This window comes from Lupinus angustifolius, chromosome LG16, assembly GCF_001865875.1.
Source record: "Lupinus angustifolius cultivar Tanjil chromosome LG16, LupAngTanjil_v1.0, whole genome shotgun sequence".
In the NCBI taxonomy this organism is placed as follows: Eukaryota; Viridiplantae; Streptophyta; class Magnoliopsida; order Fabales; family Fabaceae; genus Lupinus; species Lupinus angustifolius.
This window is the reverse complement of record NC_032024.1, coordinates 16014932-16040233: the sequence shown is the minus strand read 5'-3', so window position 1 is coordinate 16040233 and position 25302 is coordinate 16014932. Positions and strand designations below refer to the sequence as shown.

At 30.3% G+C, this 25302-nt stretch overlaps 1 protein-coding gene and 1 long non-coding RNA gene across 2 annotated transcripts; both read right to left on the bottom strand.

Moving 5' to 3' along the window:
- LOC109329545 lies at positions 5160-5797 on the bottom strand. Its single transcript, XR_002105547.1, has 2 exons — positions 5658-5797; positions 5160-5419 (listed from the first exon to the last, which is right to left on the bottom strand). It is a non-coding gene; the product is annotated as an uncharacterized LOC109329545 (long non-coding RNA).
- On the bottom strand, positions 9991-10398 carry LOC109329372. The gene has a single exon (XM_019563040.1). The coding sequence runs from the start codon at positions 10396-10398 to the stop codon at positions 9991-9993; it is 408 nt and encodes a 135-aa protein (XP_019418585.1).

Sequence of the window (25302 nt, the reverse complement as noted above, 5' to 3'; positions counted from 1 at the left end):
ACCTTTAACAAAGCTTGCTTAAATAAGTGTTGTTAAAGATAACACATTTAACAGCGCTTACTGAAGAAGTGTTGTTAAATATATGAAATATGATTTTTAATAACGCTTTTTTCTATGAGTGTTGTTAATTCTTTTCCGCCTTATATTTAACGGTGTTCAACACATAAGCGTTATTAAATGTGCGTTGTTAAATACCAATTCTGACGTAGTGGTTTCTTACACTATTCATGTATCATTTACCACTCATTTTCAATCAACATTGACTCTAAAATAAGAATAATACATACACTGTATCATCAACCGTTCATTTGAACTACTTTTTGAAGAGTCAATAATGATTAAATATAAATGGTAAATAATATAGTAATAATGTATGAAATACATACACTGTTAGTGCATACATTTTTTTCTCTTAATTTTTTGTCTTCAATGAAGTATTTACCGTAATTGCACAATCTAATCATCTTTGATATATTTTATTATAATTCATTGTGTGGTGTTCACACTTAAATCAATTTAAGAAGAGTACTGATATATTTTTATATTAAATCATGTTAATCATAAGAAAAAGATATATGTCACTTGTAAATCATCATTAATTAAAAAAATATCATTTTTGACATATGTCATGTTCTTACGAGTACAATGATTTGTACGAAGGTATATCATTTTCAATTTAAGAAATATATTAAGTTTATTAAAAGAATAAAAAATAAATCAAAATCGTAATTTTTAATGAGAAAATGGTGTATACATTGATAGGGTAAGAGTTTCTTACATTGTCACTACATCATCTACCATTCATTTTCAGTCATCATTAACTATCATGTAAAAGTAATACAAGTGAATTGTGGATGATGCATTGTCTGTTTATAAACCTTTACACTATTAGTGTATACCAATGTTGGTAAACTGTACCGTACCAGCCGTTAAACCAGAAAACCGGTGAACCGGATCCCTTACTGATACGGGACAATTGTTGTATCGGGTATGTAGTAGATCAGGTGAAAACTGGCCAGTATTCCACAAAACTGGTGAATCGACCGAGTTGGCATTGAACCAACCAGATGTTGCATATAATAAAAATAATGAGTCAAGGGGGAAGAAAAAAACGAGTTGGCACTGTTCCGGAATGGTATGGTTTTTTGATGAAGTTTTAGATTTGAAGAATTTGGAGAGAGAGAATGAGAAGAAAAAATGAGAGGGGAGGGAAAGAAGTTGTTTGGAAAACAATGTTAGGAAATATGGGAGAGATATGGCTACGGAAGGACAAAGTGTGAGAAAAGGTTATAGCGTTTGACACCGGAGGATTTTGATTGGAGAAAATAGATTTCATATGGATAAAAATTAAATTATATATTGAGTTGATTTGGTTTTGATGGAAGAGGTGAAAAGATAACGTTATCATATTACAATATTACAATTTTTTATCTAAGTTATCCATAAATTTTAAGAAATTAATAAATAATATAAAATAAAAATATGTATATACTATATAGTAATAATACATAAGATTTTAAAATATGAGAAATATGTATGTAATTATAGTGCAAAAAATTATACATTGTTAGTATATTATCTACCATATCATACATTTATATATAAATATAAGCATATATTTCTGGTTTAACCAGCATGCAGTTTAATTACTGAACCACTAGTTGAACCACTGTAGTACTTTATCAGTACTCTGACCGGTTTAATAACCGGTATAGCTTTAACAATACTTGTGTATACATATTTTTTTAATTTCCTCCCATTTTTTTTTTATAAAGAACCAAACAATTCAGATTTGGATTCATTTGTAAAATTCAAATTTAACCTAATCACACGATATTTAATAGCGTGGGTTCAATTTTGTACAGATTCAAAGTGTAATTATTTATGGAAATAGTCCATTTGTTCAAAATTTACGTTTTGACTTATATAAAAAAAATAAAAACTTGAAAAGTATAAAAAATAAAATGACAAAAGTAATAAAATAACAAGCTAATAGAAAATTCATATGATAGAGAGATTTATGAGGATTCATGCCTAGTATTATTTGATTACACTCCTATGAATGTCTAAATGATCTAAAGTTTGGTATGCATGATCATAAAGATAACATTAAGTGATTAAAAAGTGTAATGATTTATTCGGTGTTGTTTCTAGAGATTATAATAATATTGTTGATGTGTTTAGTTGTAAATTAGGTTGTTCCTTTTTAGATGCTCCTAAGTCCTAACATTGCTCTTTATTGTGTAAGTATGCATTTTAGCAGTTTCACCCTTAAGTTAAAAAAATTCAATTATTTATGATACGGGTTTCTATTGCACCATGAAAATCTCTCAAAATTAGCCCTCTCACCATAATGTTATTCTTCCATTATTAATTCTATATAGTGTTATTAATGTCGTACTGGTTATCAAACTGTTAAAGTACTGATATAGTGATATAACAGTTTAATCAGTGGTTTATTAATTAACCGCGTACCGACGAAATTAGATATACATATATAATATATTAACATTAATGTTGAAAATTAATAAAAAAACCAATAATTTCTTTTATTTTCATTAAAAATTAATTAAAAAACGGTACGGTTCAATTGAAAACTGGCTGGTATGATCGATTTTGATCGGTATGATTGCATGACAGAGATAATTATTATATGTACTGATATAGGGATCGGTTCACCGGTTGAACTGACCGACACGAACCAATTTTTATAACAGTGATTCTATGTATCATCAAAATGTTTTAGAATCTTTGTCTTGTTTTGATTCCATATGTCACTTAGCTTTGTCGAGATTAGTTACAAAAATACTTAATTATTAAATTTTTAACTTAAATATTTTTTTGAATCAATTGCAATAAATAATACTCTAGTGACATTTTTTATGGGACAACATAATATATTCATGTAAGAAATGGTTTTATAATGTCCATACTAAGTTTTTTTAGTTAAAGTAAAAAGTGTCAAAAAATCCAAATATTTTATTTATTACATTATGAATAAATGCATTTATTAAAATAAAATTGTTGTAATCCAAAACTCCTTTAACTTCTCATTAATACATGAACAGTGTATGGAGATAAAATTGGTTGAGTGATCTAAAAATATATTTTTGGCTTAAAAATATTTTTACAGAATAATCACAAAAAATATAGATAGGAAAAATATATTTATTTAGCTTCAATAATTACTATAGCACCCTTTTTAAATGTAGAATTACTAAAATACCTATAAGTAGATAAAAATGATTATTTGTCTTTACAAAACAAATGTTATGAGAATGGACTGGACGTCCGATCGTTGACCAGAATTGAAAATGACTTTGGTTTACAGTCTTAACTGAATGAAAGGTTAGATAATTTTGAACCGGGAAATTCCTTCGACTATGTTAAACCTATTAAACTACAATAATTCGGAAAGTAAACGAACAATTTACATCTAATTTTACAAAACGCGAAATACTACTCTAATATTTTATTTTATTTCAACCCGAAAAAGACAGAAACATGTTACTTCAATATAATTATACACAATTATTAATTATATTAAATTTTGTATTTATGTATAATTATATATTGTAGTTAATTATTAATTATATATAAAATCATTTGGTTTGACTGAACAATTTAATCATTTAAACCGATTAAACCTAATACGATATATCTTCTGATTTGATGTTCGACTCGAGTTTCACAATATTGTACAAATCCACAAAAATAACCAAAATATCATTTTTTTATTATTTATTTTTATAATGTTTAATTTCATTAATTTTTTGATTATTTGTAAAATTAGGCCAAACATAATTGTTAATTTAGATATCGAAATTCATCTTCATGGTAGAAGATGTAAGTTTTTTGGTCTTCTAATTATTTATGCACAATTACTTTTGGTGACTTAAAGTCTCTAGTTTCTAATGATGAGATATTTAAATAGAAAAATGATTGATTTATGACTCGGAGACCAGAAACCTTAATTATATGAAGTAGGGGTGAGTAGCACCCACACCTATTCACTCACCTAGTTTGGTCTGATTATGATTGGACCCAAATATGGTTGGGTCTCATCAGGTCTAGGATCAGACTCAGGTTCAAAAATTGGACACTACAATATTTAGGGTTGGGTAGGGGACAAATATGACCCAGTCCGAACCGACTCATAGTCGCTCACTTATCATGTTTGTGTATGCCTATATTCAATTGTATATAGATAATGACATCTTTTTAGTCGAAAGTATCATTGATTTTCTAAGTTTTTATCAAGAAAAGAGGAGACAACCCTATAATCGGAATGAAATTGATGTTTTTATAATATATATATATATATATATATATAACATTTCATATATCGAAATACATATCCATAATAATAAGTAAAATATTGAGAAAACTTTATCTTAAATATGTATACATTATATTTAATCAGACCTAGATTCAGGTTCAAGTGTTGTCTCAATCGATATTTGGAGTTGAGTTAACTTCGGATCTTGGGCTGGGTCTGGATTCAAAAAATAATCTTACCAACATTTAAAGTCAAGTAAGGGACAAGTCTTATCCAACTCATGATTACCCCTAATATGAAGTGTATGTTCTTTGGGGAACATTGATGCCTCTTTTAATTCATATTTTTCATGAAAAATGATGTGATTTGAATTCAAACTCTTCCATGAGGAGTCATGATTATCCACACGTTTCTTATTAATATGTCGATGTAATATTTCCATGATAAGTATGTCAATAATCATTAACTTAACTTTAATAGATAACTTGAATTTGGCTAATTAAAATAAGCCATAGTACATTTAAGCATTGCATTTATTACTCAAAACATTGCATTCATTATGAAACATTGCATTCATTATGAAACATTGCATTCATTCTGAAACGGCCTATTTTAAACATTGCATTCATTCTGAAACGGCTTACACTCTTTATTTAGCCTTTTCCAAACTTTATTTTGGAAAATTGATTTTTTAAGAATTCCAAAACTCATCTTCTTAGAAAATCTTTGTTTGTAACCTTTTTTTAAGGCTCAACCAAGTGAATGTTCCATACGCCATTCTTTAATAAAATTAATTAATTTTATAAAAAATAAAAACAAACGGACCCTAAATCAGTCCAGGACCTTGCCATAATGGTTTACAAAGGTTAGAAGCATTGCACAAATCGAATAAATAAAATTCTTATTTTATTTCATTTCATTATTTGTAAGAAAAACATACGACACCATATAATTACATTATAGTTTGAGTGATATTGTTTTTATGGCCACAACAAAAACCACAAATACACCAACAAACTCCAGTGAAGCAATATCTTTTACAAGGTTGACGTCCAGGACCACATTTATTATAGTTTGCACAGTCACCGTCATTCTTGCATAGTAAATTTGGGCTAGCTGAAGCTTCTGAAATTGGAAATTCTGAAAATTGAGTCAAATTTATGTTATTAAAAAAGAGAAAAAGATCGATACAGTAGTAATATAAGAGTCACTGTCATTGAATTATACACCATTCATTTTCAATCTTGACTCTTAAACGAAAAGTAATTCTAATGAATGATAGATTATGCACTGACTATGTATAAATCTTTACATTGTGAGGGCATAAATATTATAGATTCTATTAAAGCTAGCATGAAGGAAGAGATCATCATCATACCTTGAATTGCAGTTGCTGCTAGAAACCAAATCATGAAAGCTAGCATGAAGGATAACTTAGCCATAACTATTTTAGTGTGATTGAATCACTATGAAGCTCTTTATTTATATATGTGGAGATCAAAGAAGATGTTGAAATGTGCTAATGAAGTCATTTTAGCTAGGTATTTATAGATTGTTTTTGGGTTTTGTTTGTATTTCTAGAATGAGGGTAAAATTTATACATTGTCATTGTAAAAATTTATACAAGTCAATACATCATTCAATATTCATTTACATTACTTTTATTGAATAATCAATAATGATTAAAAATAAACGATAATAGATATAATGATAATATAAAAATTTGTTATACTATTGGTGCATATATTTTTCTCTTCTATAGTTTTCTTATTTCTTCACTTTCAACCAGCCAGTAGCAATATTTGTCTTGGTTGTCACAATAAATTCCAACTTTTGAACCTAATTTTTTATTTCAGATATTTTAAAAGTGTACAAATAAAACCAATCACATATTTGTTTTTTTTTTTGTATTTCTAGTTTTCTTATTGTACTGAATATATAGGGCTATCATCACATAAAAATTATGAGAACAATAAATATGAGTCATCCAATTATATATAATTACTTAAAAAAGTCATGTACATTAATATTTTAATCTTGATCTTTTAAATAAGAGTAGGGGTGGCAATTGGATGGGTTTGGATGGGTTTGGATTTGGATCCTAATGGACGGATAGAAAACTATCCATCAATCCAAATAAATTCATTACATCACATTTTTAAATTATCCAATTCACCCATATCCAATGTCATCCATTCTATCCATGTATCCATTTTAATGGATTGGATGGATGGATATCCAACCCACTTTTTTTTTTAATTTGAACAAAACATTTTAATAAAGCAATTTAAAGAAAAAATTATTTTAAATAATATTATTTAATAGAGCATTTTTAAATATCAATTTTAAAAAATATTTTTCTTAACAAACACTTTTAAAAATGTTTTTTTAATAAGCAATTTTTAAAGGGTGAATTTGTGAATTTTTTTTATAAGCTCTCTTAGTAGCAAGAATCTCTGGTGCAACGTAATTGGTAGGGGTGTAAAAGTTCGGTTCTGTTTTTGACGCAATTTAATGACCGAACCGAACACAAATATATGGTTCGATTCGATTAACCACAAATTTTATTTAGGAATCGAATGTTCATTAGTGGTTCGGTTCCGCAGTTTTTCAACTTATTTAAAGAAAATCATTTAAGAAATAGTTGAATATAATTTGTAAAGTATAAAGTCAACTAAATGAATACTAAACACGTCAATAATAAAATATTTAATACTCTTTCTAGTAAAACAATAATAATTCAACATCTCAACGCACTACAAACTTGAAATTTTAGTCCACAAAATCTTCTAAAATGTTCAACAAAATTTAAGAATGACAAACTTGGTACCAATATTTTAGTCCAACAGTAACACCTAGTACTCCACATCATTAGTAATATCCTCGAGTTCTTTCTTTATTTTCTTTTAGTTCTTTAATTTCTTTATTTGATTAATTTTATCTCTGGATAGTGACAAAATGTATACTAGTTTTTTTAGTTTTCTTTCTATCTTCTCAATGAATAATAGAGATAATAGATATTTAGGTTTGTTTACTAATTTATTTTTTCTATTTGCCTCTTATTTATAGACTATTTTATTAATAATCCTAAATTCTTAATTATATTTTATCTCATAACTTCAAAGCTTTATCATCCAAATATAAAATAAAATTATTTTTTAATATGTGGTTTGGTTCGGTTCTAACGGTTCCAAAATTTACAAAACCGTGAACCGAACCGAACTTAAATGGTTCAAAATAAAAAAAACTGAACCTAACCTCGAAACTGAACCGAACCGCATTTTATGGTTCGGTTCGGTTTCATCAGTTTTACTATTTAAACCAGAACCGCTTACACCTCTAATAATTGGGACTTCCATAAGTTGTATGCAACAGTTCATCATCCTGAAATATTTAATTTTGTTATTATATTATCACATTAGTCAATAACCAAAATGATATATTTATACTTTGCATTAAGATGTTGGGGTAAAGCACTAAAGCCGAAATCGTTTATACTTTTTTGATAAGCACTTTTTAAAATCACAATTGCAATTTTCAATTTTTGTAATATGTGTGGGATTGTGCTTAGAAATGTGAGAGATTTTTTATATTAATATTGAATTAATTGGGAAAAAAATTTGTTTTATTTTTATTTTTTTGGATGGATTGATTATCCATCCAAATGGATATAACCATGGATATCCATTGGATATAATGGATGGATTTGAATCCATCCATTATCAACACCATCCATTGGATTATATCAATTTAAATCCATTATTCTAACGGATGGATTTGGATGAATTTAATTTGGATGGATTTTGGATTATGGATAATTTTGCCACCCCTAAATAAGAGTCAATTATTCATATTAATTATTGTCATTTTTTATAACAATAATTATTTTTATTTAAGTCACTTCCTAAACTTTTGAAAAGAGCCTAATTTACACAATATTTGATATAAAAATAAATATTATTATAACTTAATCAATTTAATTGTATTAATTTTAGGATTATCAATATATTTATTTAAATTTGTGACTTACTAAATCTTTATGGTAAAATTAATTTTGAGTTTGAAATTATTAGAAGATTTGATAAATATTAAATTAGATATAACAAAGATTGAAATTAAATTGATTATTAGATTGATGGAATGATTGACAGATTTTGATCTAAAGTTTATGAGGAGAACAATATTTAATTATAAATTGTAATTAAGATAAATTGAGTAACAAAAATATAAAGAAATATAGATAAATTTTAAAATAACATATTAATTATAAATAATAATAATAATTAACAATTAAATAAAAAATGTACATTCACTTAAAATGTCACTATTCATTAAAGACTTCAATTCAATGATGATTGAATAGAGGGTAAAATTTGAAACTATGTATTTTCAATATAAATCACAATGTTGTCTAGAAGAAATTTATCTTCTATGTTACTACATAATTTTATTTGGTTCTCTTTGTTGCTGAAAATGATCTTCATGTTATAGTTAAATCATAATAGTTAAGATAATACGAATAACTTGATCAAACAAATAATGTGCATTCACTATTTTCGTATCATCAAAGTTACATTTTTTAAAGCTAGGTGAAAGACACCCCAATATATTAAAAAAAGAAAGCGGTTACAAACAAAAGAAAGAGCTACATGTTCCTAAATCTATAATTAGGAAGACCCATTCTATTCTTATTGAATTCGATTAGAATGAAGCTAGGCAAAGTATCCCACCAAGCATACATTTTTGAAGAAATAGCAAAGGAAGCTAGCTTATCGGCACAAGTATTTCCTTCCCTATAAATGTGAGATACTCGAAGCTCCATAGATGAAGCATGACGTTGACACATATGCCACTTATTAAGTAGCTTCCAAGGAACCTTGAATTCTCCTTTGAAAATATCAATCACATTCAAGCCAAACCTTGTTCCAGCCTCTATTATGGGCAATCTCAATTGCTAGGATAGCAGCCCTTAACTCAGCATATAAGGAGTCTTTAATGTTGAGGTAAGATGCAAAACAACCTAAAAAAGTGCCCTGGCTATCCCTGTAAATAGCTCCTCCTCCTGCATGACTAGGAGCGCCGTGGGCAGCACCATTAGATTTAATTTTGATCCATCTTGGCAAAGGGGTATACCACAACACCTCAGTGATGACAAGGGCAGAATTATAGTGCAGAGAAACGTTTAAGTTCCTTAGAATAGTGAAATCCTGCTGAGAACCATTGGCACACAACTTAGAAAGGTTTCCCGACATAGAGATTCCCATCTTTATTCTTGCTTTTGCCATAGCCATAGAAGTCCAATTATCTTGGAATCTGCAAAAATTCATGCAATGCCAAACAGTGTTCATGGTGTGGACAATTGCAGTTGCAAGAACACTCTTAATTTGAGGTCTCCATTGAAGACTACACATGGACAGAATCGCAGCTAAGGTTCTTTTTGGATATGAAAGATGCTACCAATCCATTGCCAAAGGGCAGCAGCAAAGGGACACAAGAGAAACAGATGATCAGAGGTCTCACTGCTAGCCCTGCAGAGATTACACATTGAAACTAGAGAGCACCCTCTCAATTGGAGATTATCATCACTAGGCATTCTCCTATGGAACAACATGCAAATAGTGAAGGATTTGGATGGGGGAATTGAATCAGACCAAATTGTTCTGCACCAGGCCATGTGATTATCATTAGGCTTGATGCAATTATAGGCAGCTTTAAGAGAGAGAGTCATCCATAGTGCCCTGCCAAACAATCTGATCTTTCTTGTTTGTGATGGTGATGTCTGCAATGCTTGAGGCTATCTGAGGGAACAAATCATGAATCAACTTAGGAATGGTCCATTTATAATCATGAGTAAAGTCAGCCACCTTGGCTAAGAGAGAAGGGTGAAACTCAATAGGGATATTAAGGGAATTCACAAGAGTAGATCCCAACCAGTTGTCCAGCCAGAAGTTTATACTTTTGCCCTCTCCAACCAGCCAAATTGAATTAGACATAGCAGTGTGCCAATTGCTTTTAATGCCAGACCAAATTGAAGATTTGAAATATCTTTGAGTAGGAGAGTTACCATTCCCAAATATATGTCTATATAGGATAGCCCACTCTTGGTTAGAAGAGGACATTTCCTATGCAAGCTTAATCAAAGCAGTCTGATTCATTGCTTTAATCGATCTCAAGCCCAAGCCACCAGAATTTATTGGAGAGCACACCTTGTGCCAAGAAACAGTGACAATTTTCCTTATGTTTATGTCACTTGGCCATATGAAATTCCTGATGCATTTGTCCAAGTGCTTAATCAAGGTGGAAGGCCAAGAGTAGATGTGAAAACTGTAGGTGGGCATACTTAGAATGATAGACTTGACAAGTTTAATTCTTCCCATGATAGACAACAAAGAACCTTTCCAGGTGGCTAATTTGAGGATGATCTTGTCAGCAATAGCTTGGAGGTGGGCCTTCCTTGGTTTCCCTTTACAAAGAAGAACACCAAGATAGTTAAAAGGCAGCCTACCCAGAGAGAAACCAAGAGTGGAAAACAAAGCCAAAATTTTCCTTGGAGAGTCACTAGTAAAGTAAAATCTTTATTTGCTAAGGTTGATGTGTTGGCCTGAAGCTTGGGCATAATCAGTGACCAATCTCTTAAGAGCCATAAGATTCCTCTTGATACCTTTGCAGAAGATGAGGATGTCATCTGCATACAACACATGGCTAGGAGTACAGAGATTAGCAGGACCAGAGATAGGACAAAGCAGACCCTCCAAAACTAGCTTGGATATGCCTCTGTTGAGGACATCCTCTGCTAAACTAAACAACAAAGGGGACAAGGGATCACCTTGCCTAACTCTCCTTCTGCAGCTAAAGAATCCAACAGATTGCCTATTAACATTGATTGATAACTTGGCTGAATGAAGGATGATCTTGATCCAGTTAGTGAATTTGCTATTAAAACCAAAAGCAATAAGAGTATCAATCAAAAAACACCAGTCTAGAGTATCAAAAGCCTTCCTGATGTCCAGCTTGATTGTCAAATTACCCCCAAACACTTTATGATAAAGCAGGTTGATTGCCTCAGAAGCAATGCAAATGCATTCATGGATATGTCTCTCCTTAATGAACCCTCTTTGTTGAGGAGATATGATCTTAGGAGCAACTTCAGCAAGTCTATCAACTAGAACCTTAGTGATGACTTTAAATTGGAAGTTAGCTAAGGCAATTGGTCTAAAGTAGTCAATTCTATCAGCTTCAGGATGCTTAGGGATGAGGACCACCGTGTTTGAGTTAAGATTTTGAAGAAGCCAGTTGTTGGAGAAAAATTGAGCCACGGACTGACAAATATCAAGACCAACAATTTCCCACAAAACTTGGAAAAAGCAGCCACCAAAACCATCTGGACCCGGGGTACCCTCACCATTCATGCTGAACACAACAGATCTAATCTCATCATTAGAGGGATGCTTAGTGAGCAAGAAATTATCTTCCTCACTCACCAAAGAGGGGATTACAGAACCAATCAGGTCATTAGTGACAGTGTTATTAGAAGAAGCATACAAGGCAGTGAAGTACTCCAAAACATGAGTTTCAATATCAGCTTGGTTTGTAATAATGTGCTCCCCCTCCTTGAGCATGGTGATGGCTTTAATGTTTTCCCTAATCTTGGCCATTATGTGGAAAAAACTGGTGTTCCTGTCACCATTAGCGTGTCAATTCATTCTAGATTTTTCCTTCCAAAATGCTTCTTCAACCAATAAAGCATGCAGCAGCTCCTATTGAGCAATAGCTTCCTGTTCCAAAAGGTCCTCATCAGCGCCACAATTGTTAATGCAGTTTAAGATAGCTTCCACAGAGGCAAGAGAGTTCTTAACCCTGAGATGCAAGTCACCAAAAACATTTATGTTCCAGACTCTGAGTTTCCTTTTTAGTAGCTTGAGCTTCTAAAAGATGATAAACATAGGACAACCTTTAATATTAGAATTCCAAACCTCATCAACCACTCTTTTGCAGTCCAAGTGCTGCAGCCACATAATGTGAAATCTAAAAGGAGGAGGAGGAGAAATTTAGGAGAAGAGGATGATGGTTAGATGATATTCTAGTCAAGGTGCAATAGAAAATTTCATTCCAAGAGGCGAGCCAATCAGCATTACAGAGGCACCTATCCAACCTTTTCTCAGTGAGGGCACCACCTCTCCTTTTATTGGACCAAGTGAATTGAGCACCTCTAGTCAAGAGATGGATGAGGTTAGAGCCATCGGAGAAAGACTTAAATTCCTCAGAAGGCAGTCTATGAGGAACAACAGACCCTCGATATTCATTAGCTCCAAGCACCACATTAAAGTCCCCAATGCAGCACCAAAGACCAGGACTGGCAATCATGATCGATCTAATCTCAGACCAGAGCAGTGTCTTCTATGTATGTAATGAGTGTGGCCATACACAACACAAAGGAAAAAGTGATATCATGATCAGTTAAGGAGATGGATATTTGCTGCTTAGAATTGGCTATCACGTTTGGAAGCAGGTCAGTTCTACAAATTCCCCAAATATTAGGTAGTTGAGGATTTCTATCATTCTTCACAAAAAGCTTTAGATTCATGCCAGACCAATAAAGAGGGCTAATATCCTCAAAGGAAATCAGGGGCTCAGATAGAAAAACCAAGTCAGGTTTATTGTCCAGACAGAAAGTCTTGAGAACTAACCTTGTTTTAAGGTTTCCAAATCCCCTGCAGTTCCAATACATAACTCTCATTAAGAAGGGAATAAATAACCACCCTTGCGGGTATTATGCACTTTTTATGTGCTATTCCTTTTCCTTAATTTCTTCTTTTGAGATTTTGAGAGAACCCCAGTGTAGGAGTCTTCCACCAATTCCTCACCATCATCCTCTTTATCATCTGCCCAAAGCCTCCCTACCAGCTTCATATCTCTTGTTGCAGAGGGATTTGTCATTTCCTGGATGTCTTGCACAACATAATTACCACATGGGGGTTGAGGGGATTCTTGGTGTACCCTTACCACTACAGGTTCTGGTATATCCTCCCCTCTACCTGTCGCCTCATTTTCCACTTCTTCCTATTTATAGGAATCTACAGAACTGTCCTCCTTATCAGGAGTCAGGCCAACTTTCTCCAACCCTTGAAGATTGATATCATGTTCAATCTCTAGGTCAATAGTTAAGTTACCTTTTGCTTCCATAGATAGGGTAGGCATCTTTGTTAATTTTCCTTTCTGATTTACCTTCTTTGGAGCTTCCTCAAAAGAGTCATTCTTATGTGATCATCTACAATTTGAGGATAGATGACCAATGGAAAGACAACTCATACAGAACTCTGGCAAGCTTTCATATTCAATGGATAGAAAGAAAGAAAATCCCTCCTTCTCCACCAATATTTGATCAGGAATTGAATTCTTGAGATTGATATCCACTAGCACTCTTGCATAGTGACCAAATGATCTTTTGCTTGTGGCCTCATCCAGGGAGATAGGAGTGTCGACCCCTCCTGCTATTAGGAAGATGATCGTAGGGCTCTAGTATTCTTGAGGGAGGCCTACGATTTTGATCCAACATTGAGCATGGGTGACTTTCTGCAGGGAGGGGTTGAAATAAGGGGTCCATAAGGAGAGGCGTTGGATTCCTGGTTTGAGATTCCAAGAGCCTATTGCACACACCTTCCTCATGTCCTCTACTGACGAGAAGGAAAAATCATAGAAGCCCCTTCCCAGTGAGATCATATTCCATTTCCCAGCCATTGTCCAGAGAGAGGAAAGTTTGGCTTTGAGGTCAGGGAACTTTAATGGATGGTCTCCTTTAGATAGGATAATTCTACCATGTAAATGGTTTTTGCATCTTTGTAATCCGGTCTGGTACTCTACCTCTGGTATCTTAATAGCTATGGCATCTCCCTTAACACATGGAAGGGGTAGTTATGAGATGGAGACATCACAAGAACCTTTTAGAGCTTGAAGAAAATATTGTTTTGGGAAGGAAGGTGGGCATTAGAGGTTTGTTTTGTTGTATGCGTCGAGTCTGCAATGTCACCTAAGAAGGGCCAAGAGATGAAAGGGAAGGATGAGGTCATGATGGATTTGAGTTAGATCCAAGGAAGTTGGAGACTAACCCTAGCAGAGCTCCATGAAAGTTGGAGCTCCCCTTTTTCAATACATAAGAACATCAAAGTTACACTTAATTCAGAGATAGATGAAAGTTTTTCAAACATGAATAACAACCAATATCAACAATAAAACGTTGAAATTGACATCTCAAATAAAAAATTTCTTAATCGCCTTGAAACACATAGAGTATAATTTTTGCACAAAAATATATATGTTATTAATATTAAATGATTTATAAAAATCCATAGAATATTGTAACCTCATAAAATATTTCATAAATAAAACTATTATTAACTCAAAAAATAAAAGTATAATAAACAATATTAACATTTAGCTAACGTTATAGTGATGTAAGGATATTAAAGAACACGACATACAGCTTGAAAGTGCCCAACATAATAGGGTTAACATCTATGAAGTATTGTAATAAGATTATATGTATCATTATTTTCTTTTACATGTCTAACTAAATACTTAGTTCCAAGGGGAAGACGAAACATTATTTTTATTAGTATTTCTATATTAATTTATTTTAAACCATGTTTTATATTTGATGATTATTGATTTTATTTTCTCCCTAAATTGATATAATTAAATATTAGACAAGTTCAATCATACATATTTTCTCCCTAGTTTTTCAGTGTTGTCCTCATGCTGTTTTTTAATCGCCTACCTATTCGTGCTTGTCTCCTTCTGTCCCATTGCACTTCTCTTTTGTGACGTGTGGATAGAATAGGGATCACCTATCCCAAAACTTGTCTCAATTTTCTGTCCCCACCAACTAAAAATTGGCCCATAAATAAATAGAATTTTTTAAAAAAGGAAATGATATATTTTTATATTACTTGCTCAAAGCTAATTGGACAGAGATATGGTGTGTGACAGATAATCTGCATCTATGTGGACAAGGGTTTGGCACGAATATATGTGGAATTTTGGATAGAGATCATTTATTCTAAAGGGTGTTTCAAGTCAATCAGAATGTTGTTTTTTGTTATGTTTTATTTTTAGTTTTTTTCTTTTATTTATGTGGCAATATTTGATTGGTTTATAACACTATTTAGACACCCTTTGAATAATTAAATAATAGATAATAAAATATTAAAATTAAATAATTTAAAAGATTTTAAATATATTATTTTCAAGAATTTAAGAGGTAGGTCATTAGTTATAGTGTATCTTTTCTCTAAACTAGGATTGAGAAATGGTCTCATTTAATAGTATTGTCTCATCCATCTCCTACATACAATGGGATAGTTCAAGATCAATATTGTCTTTTTTCTCTTAACCTCACTTTTAATACATTTTATATTGTTATTTTTAAAAATTAATTTTTAAATTAAAATCTATTAAAATATTTTATTAACTAAATTTAATATGAGAATTTAAGGAGAAACAAGCATGTTATACTTAAATGAGTCTTATATATAGGGAAATAAGTATGTATTACTTAAATCAATAATGTATGAGTAATTAATTAATTAGTTATGAAATATTAACTATCCATTATTTTTATTGAAAACGTAATATCTTTGATTTATTTTGTTGTGCTCGATAGTGGTGTTCATATCCGAAACAAAAGCACAAAGCAATTAAAAAAATCAAAACTAATAAAAAAAATAATTGATTGCCTCTAATTATTATTGATATCTATACTATCTATACTATATATAAAGCCAAAACTTGAAATAACTTTCCTTATGGTGTAATATTCATTTCCTATATTGCCCTTAACATTATTTAATTTTTATAAAAAAACTATATAATCCTAAGAAACTCCACCAATACATTAATTAACCACATATCTCATCTTAAATTAAACATTATCATAAACACAAAAAATATAATATAAAGTACACCGAATACAACAAATACATTTTAATTCAAAATAATGAAATATATAAAAATTGAATATGTAATATCACACAATGTTCGCCGACAGGCACGAAGTGCCTGCACACACTAGTATATATAAAGCCAAAACATGATGTAACTTCCATCATGGTGTAATTTTTATTTCCTATTTTGCCATTCATATTATTTAATTTTTACAAAAAACATATAATCCTAATTAACCACCACCACCATATTAATTAACCACATTTCTCACCATAAACTAAATATTATCATAAACACATAAAAATTATAATATAAAGTACACTGAATACAACAAAAATATTCTAATTATAAAGAATGAAATATATAAAAATTAAATACGTAATATCATACAATATTGATCGGCAGGCACGAAATGCATGTACACACTAGTTATATATAAAAGGAAAACATGGTTTAACTACCATATAATTTTTGTTTTTTTATTTTGCCCTTAATACTTTTTAATTTCTAAAAAAACCCATATAATCTATATAACCACCACCAAGCTATTAACCACCCTATGTGGGGTGCCATTTATAGAGTACCTATATGAAACAGTGGTTACACATAACGTGGTCCATCTAACAAATTGTTGTGGGAAACAAAGTTCAAGCACCCATTCCAGGGTATCATAAGCCTTCTAGATGTCCATTTGGATCATGCATCTAGGGGAAATTCTCTTCCTGCCATACCCCTTCACCAGTTCCTAGGCTAAAATAAAATTTTCATGGATGGCCCTTCCTGGAACAAAAGCCGTTTGACTATCATCCACTTTGTGATCAATAACATTGGCTAGCCTCTTAATTAGAATCTTGGAGATAATTTTGTAAATGGTAGTGCAACAAGAAATAGGTCTCATGTCTTTCATAATAGTAGCATCATTATGTTTTGGTATTAGGGTTACTAGAGTGCAATTGAAAGTAGGATATAAGGTCCCCTCTTGAAAGAATTCCTGAATAGCTTTGATGACAACATTTTTCACTACTGGCCAAGCTACCTTAAAGAAATGGGAGGTATAGCCATCAATACCTGAGGCTTTATTGTCTCCAATATTATGAAGGGTCTCCCAAATTTCTTTCTCCTCAACCTTCTGAGTTAGATTAGAAGCTAACTCTTTATTAAGGCAATTCCATTTTCTCAAAGCAACCAAATCCACCCATGTTCTGTATTTAGCTGTAGCACCTACTAAGTTTCTGTAGTAGGCTAACACCTCTTTCTCCAATTCATCATGTGCACAAATTTTATTACCCTCAACAGAGGTTAGTCTACAGAGGCTCTTTTTCCTTGTTTTGTTTTTAACAGTGGCATGGAAGAAAGAATTATTACCATCACCCAACTATAACTATTTGATTTTTGTTTGAGCATTTGTTCCTCAATTGTAAGTAGAGACATCAAAGTTTTTGTGCACTTTTTCACTTCTACCAAATAAGTGTGGTTGAATTTGTTGGGTTTATTCAAGTGTGAAGTCCCACATTGGATATGCAGGGAGGAGTAAAAGAGTTTATAAGAAGGAAAGCCCATGAAACTAATGCTTTAAAGTTTTGGTTCAAGACGTGGTGTCTCATTTGTGACTGTGTCTGTCTTGTAGACATTCCTGAGACTTATTTAAATTGTCTTGCTGCTTGTATTCTCTCAGGAATGTTATTGTGCTTTTTACCCAACAATTTTAGTTGTAGTTGGGTTTTCTTTAGTTTTATCCAAATGCAATATATTGGTGTCCCTGTATAGTAGCCCCCACTCTTACAATATAGTTAACCATTCTTAAAGTAAATAATATATATGTGCATAATTAGTTAACTATAAAATGTAATGTATTGCGAAATATTAAATATGCAGTATTTTATTGAAAAATGGAAGTGCATAAATTTTTCCCACAAACATACATTTATTTTAGGTAATAATAATGATTTATATTTCTGTAGATTTGCTAAGCTGTTAAATTAAAATTAGTAAATAAATTTTGAGAAAAACATTTAATAACATTTTTTACGGTATAACAACATTGACATGGTATGGTTAGATTATTTTTCAATAGATTCCTTGTTATTACGGTTGAAAATATATTGGGTCAACCTGTTTGAAACCCGACTATCATTTAGTTCAATTAAATTGGTTCACTAACTGAGTAGTTGAATTATATAATAGAATTCATGTTACTTTGATTGCATAATTAGTTAACTATAATTAATATTTTTAAAATGAGTCATTTTATTATGTAAATGAATCAAACTTCAGTTAAATAAAATGTAAGGTTTATAAGTTAGTTCGGTTATATAGTTATATAAATGTGTGCGAACATATATGTATACGTACACATAGACATGCATATACATTTAGATAATATTTAATTTTATACATATTAAATATATAATCATACATATATAAATATATACATAAATATTTATATATATTAGTGTGTTAACACACTACAATGCATGTCAAAATTCCTATTATTTGAGATCTAGCATGCACTTTTACATGATATAGTGCAAAATATAATAATTTGTAATTTTTTTGGTATATAATAATTTGCAAAATATACTCAATCTAAGTAACTTTATTTATTACTTTTAAATAGTTGTTAATCCAAATATATGAAATTTCAATATTGTATAATTGTATCATAAGACGATATTAATTATTTTTAACTCAAAATTAAATTCAATAGTATTGTATAGTATAATATATTTAAATTAACAATGTGTTGGTATAATAGTGTAAGACTTTGCTAGATCCTCAAGATGACCAAAAAGTAAAGAGTTCGATTTCTGATAGCGATATTTGTTGGGAGAGACAGCTATACACCACAAAAGGGATAAGTTCTTACCAAAAGGGTGATGAAATACTCTTAATAGTACCAAAAATACAATACTATTAAAATAAATTGTGTAATAGTCTTTTGATAAGTGATATATTATGCAATTATTATACTTCTCACTTATTATGGGCTAAAGAATATATATATTTTTGTCCAAAATTAAAGTTAAAATAATAAATAAAATGTCTTGAAAATCATATATTATGTATATGATGACTAATTACTAAAATACACTAAGTTATAAGAATTTTGTGCAAGGGAAGTACTTTATCAATTAACGATTAAAAAACAATAATGGAATTTTATGTGGTATACATTTATAATTACAACATCTCTTATGTGAGTTAAGTATCTTCCATTTGGGATAATCATTTGAGATGGTGTTCATCCTGTTGTGTTCACCCTGCTTATAATCATTTGAGATGGTGCACAACCATTTTGTCTTCTTCAATTCCTTCATCAAAGTCATTTCTCACTTGAAGATTTCATAATAGGAAAATGTCAACTGATGAGAATCTTTAAAAGAAGGGTTGCTTTATGGTTTCCATTTGCAACCTATACATGATAACTTCTAAAAGTTCAAATAACCTTTTTCTTTAGTGCCCCTTTGTTGTCTCAATTTGTCAGTGGTTGAGTAACATTTTCTTCATTCAATTGGACACTTCATCTATCTCTTCCATTCTTTTGGCTTATAGCAAGAAGTGGAGTCCCCAAGTAAGGGATCTTTTAGGTGCTGCGATTACTCATGCAATGAGAACAATATGGTTTTGCATAAACAAAGCCAGATTTGAGGATAACACCTCAAAGTCTTATGCCAATTCTCCCTTAGATGAATTCCAAATTCTCAAATCATTAAATGTCTCCATTAATTTTAAAAAGGCTCCCAAAATACTCGAAATCACTTGGGCTACTCCGCCTTTGGGAGGCTAAAGATCCACCCTGATGGGCTTCAAAGGGGGCACCTGAATATGATGGTGGTGGTGGCATATTCAGGGGTCATAATGGTGGTTTTTTGGCTTGCTTTGCAAGTTACTTTGATATATATTCAAGAGGCAATTTATGACTTCTGTATGCTATTATGGAAATTGAGTTTGCTCATCAAAATGGTTGGAAATCTATTTGGTTAGAATGTGACTCAACTTTGGTGTTGAACATCTTTAATGTACCGTGGAAGTTATGGAGTGAATGAGACCTCCCCAGTAATGGAGAGACAAGTGATGTCAAAAACCAAAGAAAGTGTGATATGCTTTTACATTTATATCCTTATGTTTATTATGATAAGACAAATTTACCCTTCAAACTAAAGGGAAAAATTGCACTTGACTCTCTATTAATGGAGAGAGGAGCCTGACCCTTATGGAGTAAATGAAGCATATGCAAGAAACTTTTGGCTACAATAGACTATTCAATATCTCACATCTATAGCAAGGGAATTCTTACACTAATAAGTTGACAAACTATGATATATCCTCTAGGACCTTTTCTTAGTGGAATGTAATTTCTAATTTCATAGTTGATGATTATTCTAGGAATAAGTTAGGTCTTCTAAACTATAGATTCAATATCATGTAATTGTTCTCCTTATACCTAATTATATATATATATATATATATATATGATATCGCGCCCCGGTTTTCGGCTGCACGACCTCATTAGAGTCGCCACTATATTTTTTTTCAATCAAAAAATATAGAAATTTTTTTTGACCCAATCACATTGGGCCTTGGACTTTGATATCCAGGTTCGGGAGTTGATTACACACTAGGGAAGGTATTAGCACCCTAGTTGCCCGTTTGAACGATACCCTATTATATTATTGCATGGATTNTGAACGGTACCCTATTATATTGCATGAATTATTAATTGTGTTATTATTATTTTATTTAATTGTGTGATTAATTAATTAATTATTATGAAGAAAAAAATTGTTTTTATTATTGTGTTTGACAAGAATGACCCCGGTCCTACGTATTCCTATTAAGGGAATCAAGGCTTACGTAGTTCTTTAGGTAGAAAAAATTTATTTGTTGGGTTGATTTTATTTAAAAAAATTTAAAATTTAAACTATTATTTTTTAGAATGAGTGAAGCATAGCCATTATGTCCAATACCGCATCTCATATTAAAACTTAGTTAAGAAATTACATTTTTCTGTTTTTTTATTAAAAAAACCGTTTTTTAATATGAGCGAAGTATAGCCCTTACGTCCGATACCGCATCTCATATCTTAAAATTGTGGAAATATGGTTTCACTATTTTTTACAAATACAATAATTATATGATATATCCTTATCAAATTTATTACACATGTAGATGAAACAGAGTAGAGGTGATGAACAAAAAAACGATAGATGTAAGAAATTGGACTTACCTAGACACATGAATCAACATCTTTTAATTGAGAATAAAGACCCATAGTCGGAGAGAATGTTTAGACCAGCTCAACACGTCCATGTATGCATTGGGCCTGTGTGATTCACATGACTCACAATTATTCCCAAGACTCGGTGACAGTATACGAATTTTGGCATTGTTAGATGATGATTATTGTTTTTGGTGGTGTGATTTTTGGTGGGATGGTTTTGGATTGTTGTATGAAATGTAATGTTGAGAGTAAAAAATGATTGATGAATGAATTTGTTTGATTGTTGTGTATAGGAGATTTTGATGTTGGTGTGGATGAGAGATTTTGTGGTTGTTGTGGATGAGAGATTTTGTGTATGGAAGATGATGGTTAGGGGGATTGTGGATCCGTTAGGAAAGAAATAGTATGAGCATTTTTTGCTTTTTCTCCCCCTTTTTCTTCTTAAGGGGAAGACCCCATCTATTTATAGCCAAAGCGATATAAACACCAATTAATTCCTACGAGAATATTAAGGGATTCTGATATGATTTTTTTATAATTCCCAATCTGATTTTTATCACACTTAAATGCAAGTTTTAATAGCCAAATTTTCATACTCAATCAATGTATTTAATTCCAGCACATGGCCAAATTGCAAAAAAAAATCAATAAACACCCAAATCTTTTCAAAATTCAAATCTCCATAATAATGATTATTAAAGCTCGAATTACAAATATTTGATTTTATTCTCATGGCCTTCAATATTCAAAATTCAAATTTCAATAATGATTATGAAAATATTTGATTTTATTTGTCATTCAAATGGATCATTCATTAAATATTTATATCTCCTTTATCTCTTTATTTGCTGGAAATAATTTTCTTTGGAATCAATTGAAATAAAATTCGTTAATGAATTCATTTATTTGATTTATTACCCATTTTCTAACAAAAGTCAATTCATGGAATCTAATCAGATTCACATAAAATATATATTTGAGTTGATGAAATTTGTATCAAAAATATTTATTGAAAATTTGGTTTTTTTTTCAAGTATTTTTAGGCCGGACAAAATTGGGTATTCACATATGGGTTGCACTTGCACCTTTTGTTTAAAAAAAAGTTTAAGTATCTTCCAAAAAATCTTGTTACTACAATGACTCAAACGTGGACAATTATGTAACTCATATATTGCCTATGTTATATTTGTTAAGTGTATGAATATCAACATACATTTTTGCTTTCTTTATTTCTTGATTTATTTCTTTCTTCATTTTTGTCATATTTTGCTTTATTGATTTCTTGATTTCTATATTTATTGACTTCTAGAATTCTAGAATTCTTTATTTTCTTTAGAAATATGAAGAAGACATAATGGTGTGTGAACTTAATTGGAGAGACGCAAAACATATTTAAAGAAAATTCAAGTAATTGAACTGATATGATTTTTATTTTCAAATTTTGTCATTTTTAGAAGTGGGCAAATCAAGTCACTTTTTTTTTTGAAGTTGTGGTTAACACAACTAAATAAGTTATAGAGCATAATTTTCTTCAAATTTCATCATTCATTTGTTTTTTCTTTTCTAAATCTAAATTTTAACAAAACAATATGACAATTTGATTTAAAATTATTAAAATGGTGGAAAAATAAAGCATTTGAAATTTTAAAAAAATTATTACTTCGAAACAAAACAGATTTATTACAAATAAAAGTATTTTATTATATTTTGAAAAAATCTACTATAATTTTGATGTTACATAATATTAAGGTTACACTAATATATATTGCATTTAACTATTTTTAATATTCATTTGTATAACAGTTCAAAAAAAATTTGGTTGACTATATTGAATTTCTTATTGTAAATTTTTTATATTTGAGGGTAAAAGTGGAACTATAAATTACACTTGAAAATTTAACAAATTATATTAAAATTTGATATTAAATAAAAGCCTCAAATTATGCTCATATGTATTTCACTTAACTATCTTTAATGTCATTTGGGTAATGGATGAAAGACTTTTTGGTTAATCATATTAAATTTCTTATTGTAATAGTTTTTTATATTTGAGAGTGAAAGTGAAATCTAGAAATTACATGTATGTCATTTTCAAAAGTTTTAGCTTTTATATAATAGTATAAAATGTAAAGTTGAGATAGAGAAATAATAGTTGTTCAACTACCTGAATGTCCTTTATGCATGTTTTGCCTCTATATAATAGTAGATATGGAAACAAGTCGAGTTAGAGCTTAGCTCGATAAGGATTTATTTAGTTTGAAACTCTGCTTGAGTTCGATACGAATTATTTTTTTAACTCGAGTTCGATACAAATTATTTTTTAACTGGAGTTTGGCTCGATTCAAAATCGTGAACGGTTCAGCTCAATTCGAATCGGTTCATTGGATAACTTTAAATATACTACAAAAAGTTATATATATATATATATATATATATATAACCTTTTTAAATATATAATAAAAATAAATATAATATATATATATATATATCAGTCAATTCATGAACATAATGAGTTGAATTTTAAACGAATATCGAGTTGATTTGATTCATTGTCAGCCCTATATAGTATTATAGACAAACTTGACATATACTTTACTATATACCTATATACATATACTTTTGTATATACATATACATATATATAAAGAGCGATTCACTAAAACAATGTGTTATTGTAAGAAATGAAAATAACTAATATGGAAAGTTAGATTTTATTTGAACAATAAATATTAAAAAAACACATGTACGTGACTTTTTATATTAATGCCTTAATATAATATATGTTATATATATATATATATATATATATATATATTAAAATTAATTATTCATTCAAAAGGTATAATCAAAGTAATACATAGTATATATAGTGTAAATTTAACAAGAGGTGAATGTCGCGATCATTTTCTGTTGAATATCGACTCTATAAATTTGGAAGATGTGAACTCGATTTCGACATCTCCTAAAATTTTTTGAGTCACCACTACATTATCTGCAGATAAAACATACAAAATATTGTATGCCCAATTTGGATAATATAATCTCTCAACCTTAGTTCTGATATAAGAAGTCAATTATGAATCAAAGAATATATTAACAAATTATTTGCCCGTAACTGTACTCTTATTAACAACATGAACTTTTACATCTTAAAATTTAATTAAATAAAATAAAATATTTTATTTTTTTGTTTGTCGCGCCCCGATTTTTGGCTGCACGACTTTGTTTAGAGTCGCCACTACATTTTATAGTTAAAAATGTAGAAAAATCTTTTAAGCCCAATTACCTTGGGCTTTTGGATTTTTGATATCCAGGTTCGGGAGTCGGTTACAAGGTAGGGAAGGTATTAGCACCCTACCCGCCCGCCTTAAGCGATATCCTTCATTAAAATATGTGACATCATTATTATTATCCTTATTATTAAATTTTATGATTAATTAATCAATTATTAAGAAGAAAAAATAGTTTTTTATTATTATGCCTGACAAGATTGACCCTGGTCCTACGTATCCCTTTTAAGGGAATCAAGGCTTACGTAGTTCTTTAAGTAGAAAATGGTTTATTGGTTGGATGTATTTTAATTAAAGAAAATATATTTTTTAGTCAAAAATATATATTTTGCAAGTGTTGTTTATTATTTAAAAAAAAAGGTTTTTATTTGGTTAATTTTTGTTATTTAAAAAATTTGGAATTAAATTGATTTTGAGATTTAATCGATTGAAAAGAAGCGGCGTAGCGCGACCTTTCGAAGATGATCTGAGAAGAAAGAGGCCTCCAGGGCGACCTTCTCTCCATCTTTGATTACATCTTAAAATTAATTTATTTCTTTGAAAAAAGTACTTGTTGGTCATGTTTATTTAAA

Coding starts and splice junctions, on each gene's coding strand:
- LOC109329372 (XM_019563040.1), bottom strand. CDS start 10,398: ATGTCCTCTTCTAACCAAGAGTGGGCTATCCTATATAGACATATATTT.